At 41.7% G+C, this 13,053-nt stretch overlaps 1 protein-coding gene across 1 annotated transcript in view; it reads left to right on the top strand.

The window, feature by feature from the left end:
• NAV2 (neuron navigator 2) overlaps positions 1 to 13,053 on the top strand; it is a 169,161-nt gene that overhangs the window by 95,541 nt on the left and 60,567 nt on the right. The window contains exon 13 of the mRNA XM_026040221.1: positions 1,795 to 1,917. Within this exon, the coding sequence (XP_025896006.1) occupies positions 1,795 to 1,917 (123 nt within the window). The remainder of the gene's footprint in view (positions 1 to 1,794; positions 1,918 to 13,053) is intronic.

Below are 13,053 nucleotides of genomic sequence, written 5' to 3'. Positions count from 1 at the left end.
ATTTTTACAAACGATGTCAAACAAATGTTAGAATACAAGACCTAAGGCAAATTCCTCCCCAGTGGTGGTGGAGCCGCTCGCCTGGGTTTTTCCAGGCGTTGTTTGTGAGTTGAGAGCCTTTCGTCCCCATGGGGAATAGCCCCATGTGCRCCCTGCCTGGCGTAGCAGCTACAGAGCTCAGAGGACGTGATCTTCTCAGCTCCTGGCTCACCAAGGTAGGTTACAGGTCCAGCTGCATGCTAGAGCCAACCCCGCGTTGCTGGAGCTCTTRCATGTGCTTCATACTCACATAGCTGGGCAAATAAATTGAGGGTATGTGCCCACAGCTGTTGGTATTGCTCRCGTGTGTGTTGCTCACGAAGCAGGGCTCGCTTCTCGAGCGTGAAGCTAGTTTTGGTGGATCCATGTGGGTGGCAGTCAGAAATACTTGGAGAAACGAGGCGAAAACRAGAATAAAATCCCCTTGTTTTGTTTTGACGTTTTGAACTTGTTTGCGTTTTGCTTTCGTGAAAGGATAGAATCTTTTTTGAAAATACTGTTGAGAGGTTAGTGCAGCTTCTTGCGATGTTATTTGGGAAGAAAAGGTTGGAACCTCTTATTTTCAGTATTTTATTAATATATCACAGCGATTTAGTAGCATGTAATACCAACACGCTGTATAGTTCTGCATCTCTTAAACTGCTTTTTTCATTGCCACATCAAGTTGCAAGTCTGGAAATCTCTTCGGTGCGTCCCAGAAGTGCAGTTAAACCAGGCCTTCAATGTCTTGTCCAGATATCAGTCTTGTATTAGTTTGGTCGTAGTGACTTAATCATGCTAAGGAGGACAGCTAGCCTGTAGGATATTGTTTCTTTGGGTATAATGCAAGTTCTTCTGTGTGGAAATGCATTGATTTTAGAAGGTTTTGAGGTGCTGCAGCCACCTTAGACGATGACTATTGCTGTCTGCTGAGACAGAGACTTCAGCAGTGGTCCTAGATAGCACCAAGCTGCACTATTGCGATCAACAACCTCTATCAGTTCTTCAACAAGTGTCATCTCTCTTCTCTTTAAAATCCACTTTTATTTGTCTAAACTGGAATATGAGAAATATGCCATCCTTGCAATTTGTGAAGTATCGTATATTCATGCTTCTTAATATCTAAGAATAACAACGCTATTTAATTGCAGCTGTCTGTGGGAATACAGTTTGGAGTTGAAGACAGGACACAATGTAGAGGCCAAAAGAAGGCTTTTTTTTTTTTCTTTTTCCTTTATGTGGTAAAGCAGAGTTCTAATAATAACGTTTTGGGATGTTTTCATGGACCATGGACAAAAAAGAGATTTTTTTTTTTTTACAGTTAGTTTCAACAGGGCTGAGCTTTCCAGAACATTGTTTTAACCCATTCAAAATGGTTCAGGATGATATGCCCTTTGCATTTTTGGGGCTGTGAGGAGCAATTAATGGCATTATTCACAAGTATTAAGCGATATGCATCCAGGCATCCTTAACGAAAGTTGTATTCTTTCTTTGTTACCAGGATATTCAAATCCAATTCTTACTATGAGAGAGGCTGCAAAATGTAGTGGAGAACAATGAGAGAAAGGCAATGACTAAGCCCAGAGCTTCGCAAAACCTCCAACATAATCAAGAATAAAGCTCTCCTTGCTTCATTATCCGCCTGATTTTCCCAAACTAAAGCGAGAAAAATACAGTATACCATTAAAATCATTGAGGAATCGCACGGTACAGAAGGATGAAAAAGGTTAACTGACGTACTCACCAGGGCACTTTGTGTTTTTTTTTGTTTGGAAGGTATCTCACTGATGGCGGCCTGGGCCTGTACGCGCGCAGGCTGACGCGGCTGCCCGACGGGATGTCCGCCGTGCGCGAGGCGACGCCGCGCAGCGCCGCGCTCGGCCTGGGAGATGCCGACAGGTAAGCTCCAGCCCAGCAAGTGGCTTTGCATTTGGGTTCGGGTGTATCTGATGCCTACTGGAAGTCAGTTTGATAGCTTGGGGGTTCAGGGGCTCAACGCAAGCCTAAAAGCTTCGCTGGGGTACGCCAGGGTATTATTCCCAAGTGCCAGGATAAGCACCGACTGCCTTGTGTTTGCTTTCCTGAGTTCTCATCTGGGCTTCTGTGCACAGGGCATAACATAAAATAACTGCGAGTATTCTATTTTAATAGCATTTGAAATATGAGAGATTTAATTTTCGTCTCACTTCCCCCGCTTCTTTCGAGGCCAGTGATTCAGTGTGAACAGCCTAGTCCAAAGATCAAGTGTTTGTCAGGTGACTAAAAACCCATAATTTATGGGAGTGTGCTCATACAGGAGGACAAGGAGGTGGCTAGTAATGAGACCCATGTTCTGCCAGAGCTGAGAGAAATGGGTTAAGACTCCTTTGGCTTTTAATGGAATGGGTTAAGACTCCTTTGGCTTTTAATGGCACTGACCTGTAGCTGTTGCTTTGCCTTCCAAAACAAACACCTGAGGAACGTTACTGTTGAGACACTAGTGCATGTAAGTAAATTGTCTTCCTCCTGTTACTGTCGTTTCTGAACGTGGCCACRTTCAGTTCAAGTGAAAGTGGGTCATTTTGCATGTAATAAGGACTTTGTATGGCTGCTAATTTAGCTGCAGTTGGATCACAGATAAATTAAATTGATGCCAAGTTCAGTGATGTTATTATGTGTTGTTTTTAGTTAGTCTTTTCTGTGTAGATCGCAATACTTTTTACCTTACAAGATCAGAACTTGTTGATAGCAGTGCAGCAATTTAAAAATAGCTCCTCTTTTGGACACTGGTGCTCAAAATCTGCAGTTTAAACACAAAATTAATCTTGGTTTCAGATGCAGTTTTATTGGTTGAAAATTGGCACATGGAAAAGGCTTATTGACACACTGCACACATGTTCAGTAAGGAATTGCTCCTCTCATTCTGTGAACAGAGGCAAGCAGCAGCAGYGCTGAACTGCTGTATAGCACACCTAGAAAACACATATGAAGATTAAATTTCRCTTGCTTGAAGCAGATGTTAAGTGAATGCATGGGAGAGGCTGTGAACCTGTAAGCATTMGGTTAATAATGAAAAGGTTATCAGGGGAATTTCTGCAATTTGCTCACTCATTTAGTTTCTTGTGTTTTAGTTGTGGACGTCTAGTTGCGATGCTTGTACATGGTGGCTCTATTAACACAAAGCACGAGGCCTTACAAGGTGCATTTTCCCCTGCAGCAGGGAAATCCAACCAGGCAGTTCAATTTAATGCTTGATTGCAAGGTTAATGGAATCGTTGCMCAACACAGCTGAGTGTATTTATTCACTTCAAGGCAATTTGTGTTTGTATGGGGCAGGGGCATTTTCAATGCCCTTTTATTTAGTCTGCCTTTTTTTTTAAAAAAGGTTGTAAATTAGCCACCTCTGGTTTTGTCTGCTCTGTGTATATGAGCGTGGTATTCACCGTCTGGTTATTTATATTCATTTTACATTATCAGGCACAGCTGCTTCATCTGAGATTTATTTCTGCCCTTACATTCACGTATGCAGCTTGCATTTCAAAATCGATATAGACTGAGGGGCAAAATACGAAGTGTTGATTTGAGTAAATCTCTCAGTAAGTGCTTATTTATATAACCTTTTGTTTAGATGAGGTAACTCAGACCTGTGTTGACCTGTAGCCACCTGAACAAGTCAGGAGACTGTTAATGGATGTGAACTTGTCAAGAGTGACTTCAAGGCTGCTTTTAAGGCAATGTCTGTATGACACTTTTAAAAAGTCTCATAATGGAGGGCTTAAATTACTACTTTGGGATATGATTAACTAGAATTGTTTAAGTTCTGGAATTTACTTGGTGATTGTGGGAGTGCTTGCACATTTATTATTTAATTTGAAGTTGTGCAAATGACAACACTTTGCGTAAGAGTTAAGGCATAAATTAAAGCTATTTCCAGCTTTTTCTTTGGAAAGCATTCATCGGGCTGTTCCCAGAGCTGTCTCCTAGGGTATCAGGTGACATTGGCTTTGTACTTTGAACAGCTCTGGCATGTGTGGACTGCAGGTAAAACCTGGCTCACGTGTAGAGCACGGATAGGACTGAACTGTTGAAGAGCCTGCTTATTCTGTGGCTCAGATGTGCAACAATTTCCAATGCACTCTTGTTAGCTTGCTGTTAAAAGAGACTCCACTCAATTTAGCCGTCGGGACTYGCCACTGTAACCAGCTCCAGGAGCATTTGGTTCTTCTGTCTCGAGCCCAGATAATCCCAGGTCAGCATGTGGTACSAGGTGAGGAAGCAGGAAGGAAAAATTGGAAGTGAAACTGTAGCAGAGTTAAAAAGGCGGAGGACTTTCAAAGCCTATCACTCTGTGAATGAGTTTTTTTCAAGTGCTATTACTTATAGCAACTTACACAAAGGGCAAAAATTATGGTTTTCAAAAACAGGTAAGAGAATATACTGCTCTTATTTTTTGTTTTCTAAAATTCTGTTAAGTTTATTTATCCATTTCTTGGCTCTTGGTAATAGATGATGCTTCACATTCGTGGCAGAAAACCCTTACACTGCAGTGCATTTAAGTTCACCAACTGCAGGTTAGCTTACTGGCCTTACTGACTCCCGTTACACTGGTGGAAATATTAAAAAAAAAAAAAAAAAAAAAAAAAAGCATTAGTGTTCAGTGCTGGAGGGAGGTTATCAGACTACCTTGATAACTATGGGAACCAGGATTACACTTGAGAAGAGCTAGCTATACTTTCGTGCTAAGTATAATAGGGTAACAGGGCCTTAAAGGGTATGCTTCCAATTATACCTCTCTTAATTGACACAAGGCAGCTATAGTGAAATGAGGGTGCTTTGCAGATGAGAGGTGGAAACGTCCTCCATTCCAGGGGAATATCCACCAGGAAGAATGTCTCATTGCCACGTATCTCATGATGGCCATGGCTGTGCTGCCCTAGAGAGGGCAGCACGATGCATAAAGAAAGCAGAAACGGTGCCTGGAGTTTAAGCTAGTCTTTGTCCTAAAATGTTAAAACACGACTGGGTTAAAATTTAATCTTYGGATGGACCCAACTGTTGTAAAACTAAATGGAAGCAGATATTTCTGCACTGTAACCTTTGGCTCAGTGGCAGTGGTATTTCCATCATCTCTCCCCCACGGCATCGCCCACTCCTGTAGGGCTCCCTCTGGAGCGATGACATAAGTGTTTGTGGAGTTTCCCAGCCAAAGAGCGTTATCCAGTGCGTTAGACGAAGGGTGCATGGAGGGAGGATGTCCTTGCAGTCAGGAAAAGGGATACCTAGACCCATTGGAGGCGTCTGGAGGTCTCAGGAGAGCTCAGCTAAGAAAGATGCTAGGCTGTTGCAACTGGACCAGGCATGTTTCACACCATCAGCCCACCCTTTCCTCATCTCCAGCAAGCCCTGACAGCTGCTCTTGGGTACAGCTCTTAGACTGGAAATCTTTGGAAGTTCTACTTCTTCCCATTTTTCTTTCAGTGGAATAGTGGAACACCACTGTATAAGAATCCAGTAAATGAGCATGACTTAAAAATATCTGCATTTTGTAAGTGCTGGCATCTTATCATTCATTGTTTGCTGTATTTGTGCCATGGGTCATTACAGCTGGAAATGTAGGTTCTTATATAGTTAACTTAATAGCAAAGTCATAGAGCTGGTAAGATGCTTAGTGCTTAGCAGATAGGCTGTGCTGGGCAACCTGTTTGGATTTTGTCAGTGAATTAAAAAGTACAACTGCTCCTAAATATGCAAGTTGTCCCTCAGCCCCTTCAGATACCTCTCTGTCTGTCTTTGAAAGCTGACACATTTATCTCAAACTGACTAGCAGATGCAAGGGAATTCGCATTGCAAAGCTCCTTTGAAGTTTATGGCCTTGGGATCTGCTGATTAGAATCACAATACCATATACTTTTATTCTGCAAGGAATCTTTTTTACAAGCAGCAGTCCAAAGTGGTTTGGGGTTACATAAAGTAATTCCAAAGTTAAGCAACAAATAGTAAGTTGAAAGCAAAGGTATAGCAGCTATGCCCCAGGGMTGGAAGGAGCAGCACCAAAAAGAAGGTTGCATTTGGTTTCCAAACAAGGCAAAGTTAGTCAAGGAAAGTGCCAGTTTTTGTTTTAGTGGGGGAAACTGGGCAAACTTCTGGGCACGCAGGCTCCTTTTCAGGTCTGAAATAGAAGCAGGTGTTCTCATTCCTAAGCACAGGTTCCTAAATGTACCCAGATGTATTAGTAGTCTAGACTAGCTGTGAAAGAAAGGAGCTCAATAGCTAAGAAGCAGAGGAGCAGCAGTTAGGAAGGAAGGACATATTATATTCATGTGCTGCAGAAAAGAGAAATTATCAAAAATCAGAAAGGGGTTTACCAGAGAGAGAGAGAGAGAGAGAGAGAGAGAGACAGCAGATTATTACAAGGTGTCAAGTATGTGTCTTTATTAAATTCATGCTTTTAATAGCACCAAAGTTGTTCCTTTAATTCTTTAGCTTGTTCTTTGAAGGTACCTATAGTCCTCCCTGGAAGAAAGAGAAGCCGAGGGGTCAGAGGTGGTTGTGTGAGATGTCAGCAACTCAGGTTAGGACTCTCCTGTTGCCCATATGTTCCTCCACAAACTGGTTGGCCCTTTTGCTAGGAGCTCACACTGCTACCTGTATACAGGTGAAGGAAACTTGTGTTTTTTTCAGAATTACAGATATGGATGCTATAGAAATAGGAAGCTGAGTAATTTGTACCTGGGAACAGTAAAATCAGGAGCTTATTTCACTGGGACTAGATTTTGCCACAGTGACATTTCTTTTTACACACACACACACACACAGAGGCTTTTTGGCGCAAATATAAAGTTGATCTGTCTGCTGCGACCCTGCTGATGCTTCTTGCTCCCTTGCCAGAGATTAGCACTGTCTCTTCCATTGTATGAAGTGGCTTTTAAAACACTCTAGGCATGTGGGAAATTAAGCTTGTATTCCAAGGGTAAACAAGACTGTAGATACAAAGACCATTTTGAACTGTATCAGGGTCTTTGTGCTTTGCATGACAAACCGAAGAATGTGAAATGCTTGCTGACATAGTGCAGACTTTGTTATTTAGTTTTCCATGTCGAATGGCAAGAGAGTCAACATCGTCTCACAGCTGACCTACACCAGTAACCTCTGAGTTTGGGATTTAGAGATTGAATAGATAAAACTAATAACAGGCAGCTGTCAGACTCCAAAGGGACCGTYGCAGTTCGGGACTGTTTGCCCAGTGTGGAAGGTCATTGTGGCTTGAAAGCAAATTGCAAGAAAGAGGATCTTTTAAAAAATATTACATGCATTATGAAGTGTCTCATTGTATAATGTCTGCTGAAGAGTCTCTCTTTGGGCTTTGCMATTCTTAGTTTGTTTGGACTTTGCTGTTGTCTTAACTGTGCATTTTGTTAGAAAGAGAAGATGGATTTTGCTTTTTTTTTTTAAACTTCACCTATATTTTCCTTTTTATGATTATATCATTTTGCTGCTAACGTGCACGTTGATAAAAGTATTCCTGTCAATAGCCAGGACATCATTGCTCTGTTTAATGGCTGAATGCTTGCTTTAATCGCCTTGTTGGGGAAAAGAAATCCGCCTTGAATCCACATTGGTGATGAGCACGTCTTCCTGCCTGTGTTCTTTTGTTCTTGGGCCTTTTGCCTCTTTGTCTTTACTTTCCATTCATTAGGTATACTGAATATTGAGTCACTTTTGCCAGACCTTTTGTCCTCCAGTTCTAAAACAAGCGGAACAGGAGAAGTTTATAAGGTGTCTACAACTTTGAACTCCTACCTGAAATGCAACATATACCTAGTCCAGAGCGTGCAGAGCGGAAGCCCATCCTCATCTCARTGACATTTTGGGTCTGCAGAACAGCTGCCCTGCAGGGACACAATGGCCTAAAGTTGATTTTCTGCTGCTGTGGGAGTCTGGAAGCTCCTGCATTCACATCAAGCCCTTCCTTGGCGTTCTGGTAACAGCCCATGGTGGCCAACAAACTTTTCTGTCTCRGGCTCGCTACTGTTCTTGCTGCAAAGCCCTGGTCTCTCTTCACCATTGCTCGGTTTCCTCACAGCCCAGGGATTTCCAGCAGTGCGATAAGGTGACATTGTGACCTTTTTATGGCAGCTGGAGGACTCTCAGTGAAGTCGAGACTCCACAGAACRCGTAGTAACTTCTGCTCTGAGCTGAGCCTCAACACCCCAAAGCTTAGATGTTACAGCAGCTACACTGGGCTTAGATACTCCCTGCTATCATATGAGCAGTCACCAAGGTTTTAGCACAACCTTAGGTTACTTAAATGTCCAGCTGAGTACACACATTAGGCCATGATAAATATTTAAATATGGTGAAAACACCTAGAGCTATGATGCCTTATTATGATAGTATCTGTAAGAATGCGTATGGTGTTTTTATTAGCAAAAGCTTTTGCTCTTCTCCCTAAAAATAAAACATCCACTTTTAATTTCGCTGTATTCTGCAATTTGAGAATAACTAATTTGAGGCAAGTGTCCACAGACTAGTACAAAAACGTGAGGAAAGTCGGTGCAGGGAGCCTGCTGCATTGCTAGAGGCTCTGCTTATGTGTGTCCAGTTATAAATGGTCAATAAATAGCCAGCAGATGAGTGCTGAGCGTTCGAAATCGGCCTGGTGCCGGAGCAAAGTCCAAGGGCTGAGCTCAGCTCTGGAGCTGTGGGATCTTTTTGCTGCTGCTATTTCTTCCCTGGCAGAGGCTCAGCTCAGCAGTTGCTATGGAATTGCCATGTGCTGTCATCGGCCCCAAGTAACATATACATTTTTCAAATCTACTTTTAAGTTGGTCTTCTCTGGTTACGTTGGTGGTTTAAGTTCATTTTCCTGTGTATCGGCTAATTCATTYGTTTGGGTTTGGGGGGAAAGGAGCAAACCACCTTGAGTGTTCMAAAAGATTTTATTCCCCCTTTCATGTTCATTGGCAAGATTGATTTCCTGTTGATTTACTGACTTTCAGCTAGGAATATTCTTCATAACATGACTTAACGCTTTAAACATCTCTTTGAAACTATTGGTACTATCTGCTGCTATCTGATAGGCACAAGCCTAGCTTTGTTTCATTTGTATTTTTATGCAAAAGTTTCCCTTTTATGTTCAGGGGCGATTGAAACGATGTTGTGTTTGCAGAATCGGAACKCAGCATTTGTATGCAGAAGGAGTGAAGAAAATATTAGCATCAAATAGCTAGAAACTTACCTCTAGACAAATATGTATTTCTATGAAAAGCAAGTAGAGGGGARAAGAGAGGGAAAATCACCAACGTGAATCCCTAGGAGAAAGATGGGAGCAATCTGTGGCAACTGAGGCTTTTTGTCTCCACCACCACTGCCTGGAGGGTAGAAGCAGAGATATCTTCGATGTGGTGCCATAGAAGCTGGCTCTGTTTCTGTAGTAATTTCTGAGCTTTTTTCACTTTTGCAACACTCTGCTTCTCTCTCACCATGTGTTATGGACTGACCCTACTTTAGCTATAATGAGCTAAACATGCGACTGATAAAATCATCTCTTCCCCGTGAGTCATACCATGTGTTTTCCTACCACCATAATTCGAGTTGAATTTGAATTGATTATTTAGATTTGATTTTTAGCATATTCTCTTTGTTTGTTTTTTTGTTCGTTTCTTTTTACCTAAAAGAGGAGAAAAGGTGGAGTGAGGTGGGGCAGCCCAGCTGCTGGGTTTGCTCTCAGGACGTTGGGCATGGTGGGCTGATGTATTTTATAATAATAATAATAATAATAATAAAAAGAGAGACCCCCCACGCACCAGACTTGCCTGGCGATTGTGAGATGCCAGAGGGTCAACCCAGCACATTGCAGCCTGGCCGAGGCAGAAGCAGGGCCTTGGTTCTCCAGGTAACAGTGCAAAAGGATGTACTAAAGTGTATATTCACAGGCAATTTCAGTCCTGGTATTTTCCTTCTGGCGTATCCCCTGTTTTTTCCCTTCCTTTCCTTTCCCAGTCACAGCCTGATGCTTTGGACTTTGCACCTACATCCCTTTCCTTTTCTGCTTTCCACTCACTTTCCACTTGCTGTCTCAGCTTCCCTTCTTGACCCTGTCCTCCAGGGCCCTTCTGAACCAAATATAACATATATATGGTAAGGCAGAGTTTCTTATGGAAGATCAATACCATTTAATAGTAAAATCATTTGGTGGTTGTTTTTTTCTCCTCTAATAGCACCCGGGACTAATTGTACTGTTTTTCACTGAATCCAAAGTCCATCCCTCGGTGGGCAAACTGCTTGGAAAACTTCAGGAGAGTTTTGGGAAAAAAAAAAAAAAAAACCACTAAATAATTGAAGTCATTGSCCCTGACAGTGATTTCATTGCCGTGGAGCGGAGGGTGTAGCCTYGCAGAGGCCGAACCCGCAGCCCAAAGCCCAGCAGGGCTGGGGCTGGGGAAGGAATCGCTGGGCAAGGACCAGCGCTGCACATTCCTGCTCTTACAGAAACACTGTTAGGGATTGTGGGGTCATGCCGAGATCCTGGAGCCTCGGGAATTTTGCAGGAGAGGGAGTGGAGGGGGTAAGTGGTGTCAGCATCAGCAGTGCGGGAGGCTCCAGCAGACAGCTGGCTGAACTGATCTAGCAGAAAAGCCTAGCTCAGACCTACTGGAGACTGGGGRAAAAAAAGGCAAAATTGTGCTTATCTGTTACTTTTCATTGCTGGAATAGTTTAGGCAATGTTGCACGTCTTAACCGATCATTTGAGCAGCGTGCGGTTCAGCGATGCTGGTGCTGGGGGATGCAGCACGCGGAGAGCCACTCCTCGGAGCCCTGAGCGGGATCACATGTTTGAGGGCAATTAAACACGCACGATTTTCCACTTGAAACAAAGGCGCAGAGGGGAGTTTCCCTGTTTTCCTGGCTGCTAATCATCCYGAGGAGAGCAGAATGAGTAAAAGGAGAAACAAAAGATGGTGCCGTTTAAAGGAAAGATGTTAGACCGCAGCAGGATGCCTGCTTGAGCTGCATCTCTGTAAATAATAAGCACTTGTTATGCTAATTGTCACTATTTTCAATAACACGATTTGCATACCGATTATATGCATGTTAATTACAGTGCGCACATGGCCAATAATGCAGATTTTAGTTTGGGTTCTTAGCGTTTTCACTAGCAAAATGATGCAGAGTGTTAAAGACGATTGCAAAGTTTTCGAGTGCGAGCGTGTAGCTACTACAGTGCACAAGGGCACACACTGAGCTAGATATGCGCTGAAGATAAACACACATACCAGAAATGCTTATGGAAAAAAAAGCCCAGGATTAGTGTCACCTCTGGCACTGACACCATCTGTTTATGGCACCTGATTATAATGAAAATAAAATGAAACAAAGGAGTACACAAATGCATGATAATGCAGCGATGCATGATAATAATTAGCCCAGTGTTAGGTGATTTACTCGGAGGCCACTTCTGCAGCTACAGCTGGATCGTGTCAGTTAAGCAACTTCCATCCATGTGAAGAATAAATATTTTATTTTATTTTATTTTATTTTATTTTATTTTATTTTATTTTATTTTATTTTATTTTATTTTATTTTATTTTATTTTATTTTATTTTATTTNTTATTTTATTTTATTTTATTTTATTTTATTTTATTTTATTTTATTTTATTTTATTTTATTTTATTTTATTTTATTTTATTTTATTTTATTTTATTGATGGAGCACAAAGTTGAGTGGTTTTCTACTGATTTTATGCCAACTCTGGGATGACGGATAATACCTGGCTCAGCATAAAGGTGCAGCAGCATGGATGGGCTATTCCTGAATTCATGTAAAGTCTTCCAGAAAAAAACATTATCCCCTCAAAACTTTTGGGGCACATCTGAAGTGCTGCTGTGTTTATACTGGATCTCTGCAAGAATAATTTTAGTTCTATAGTTTCTATTGTCTATAGTTCTATAGACTATAGTTTTATAGTCTATATAATTTTAGTTCTTAGTTCTATAGCCCAGTATTTTTTTTTCCAGTCAGGCCCCTGTAGAGCTGATACGTTTGCTGCCTGAAGCTCATCCTCTGATATATAGCGACATATAATATAATTAAGTGATTAAAGCTACACTTTTACTGGGGTTTAGTAAAGGTCAGAAGTCCAGGTGTGAAAGCTGTGATTGCAGCGGTTGTTTGGAGATAATRTAGGAGTTTCCTGTAGGGGTGGACTTTGGTTTCGATAGATATATGATGCACTTCAAAATAAAGCCTAATTTTTGTTGAGTTTGAGAGTTTGTGTCTTGTGCTTTGGTTATTTTTCAATCAAAGTGATTTTATAGCTTGGCTGAGTAATGCAAARGACTAACAAGCTATAATGGTGTTAGCTTGGTATAATAGCTCTGTTTTGTTTAATTAGGATAAATGAGTTTACTTTCCTGGTGGGAGGGGTTAGCTTTTTAAGAGCCACAGCAACAAGAAGCAACGATAAATGCAGAGATGCATCTCGTGAGAGAGGCCAGAGCAATTAAAGTAGAAAGAGACCTGTATTGATAACAACTGAACTGAATTTGACTTGACTAAGATAGATATATATATTTTATATATATATATATATATATATACACACACACACATATAGTTGACAGCAGTGCTTTTGTAGTGGGTGCCATGAGAAGTGTTTTAGTACTTTGCTGGCAGAGGAGGGAATCAGTGCCAGACTACAGCTACTTTGAGGGCCGCTTGCTCCCATTGCAGCATTTTGGTGTAATTTGTGACAAGTTTGTCTTGTCCCCGAGCACRTCTTCTTACACAGGTGCCGGGTCCTGCCCGCTGCAACAGAGAGCAGCTGAAAATCAAATTTGATCTTTCTGTGATGTTTTCTCCCTCATTAGCCAAAAGGAATATTGCTCCTAGGTTATTGATTTGTTTAACATCTTTCATACCTGTACTTTGTCTTCYGTATTATATTCCTTGTTGATGAAGACGTTAGGTTAGTAAGCTCAGAAGGCAAACTCTAAATGCGTGAGGACATTCCTGTTGTGCATCCATCCTAGAGCAGATTTGCAGGTTGCGGAGGT

This window comes from Nothoprocta perdicaria, unplaced genomic scaffold (genome assembly GCF_003342845.1).
Source record: "Nothoprocta perdicaria isolate Ctin4 unplaced genomic scaffold, notPer1 scaffold_251, whole genome shotgun sequence".
Taxonomy (NCBI): Eukaryota; Metazoa; Chordata; class Aves; order Tinamiformes; family Tinamidae; genus Nothoprocta; species Nothoprocta perdicaria.
This window is presented reverse-complemented; position numbering and strand designations above follow the sequence as displayed.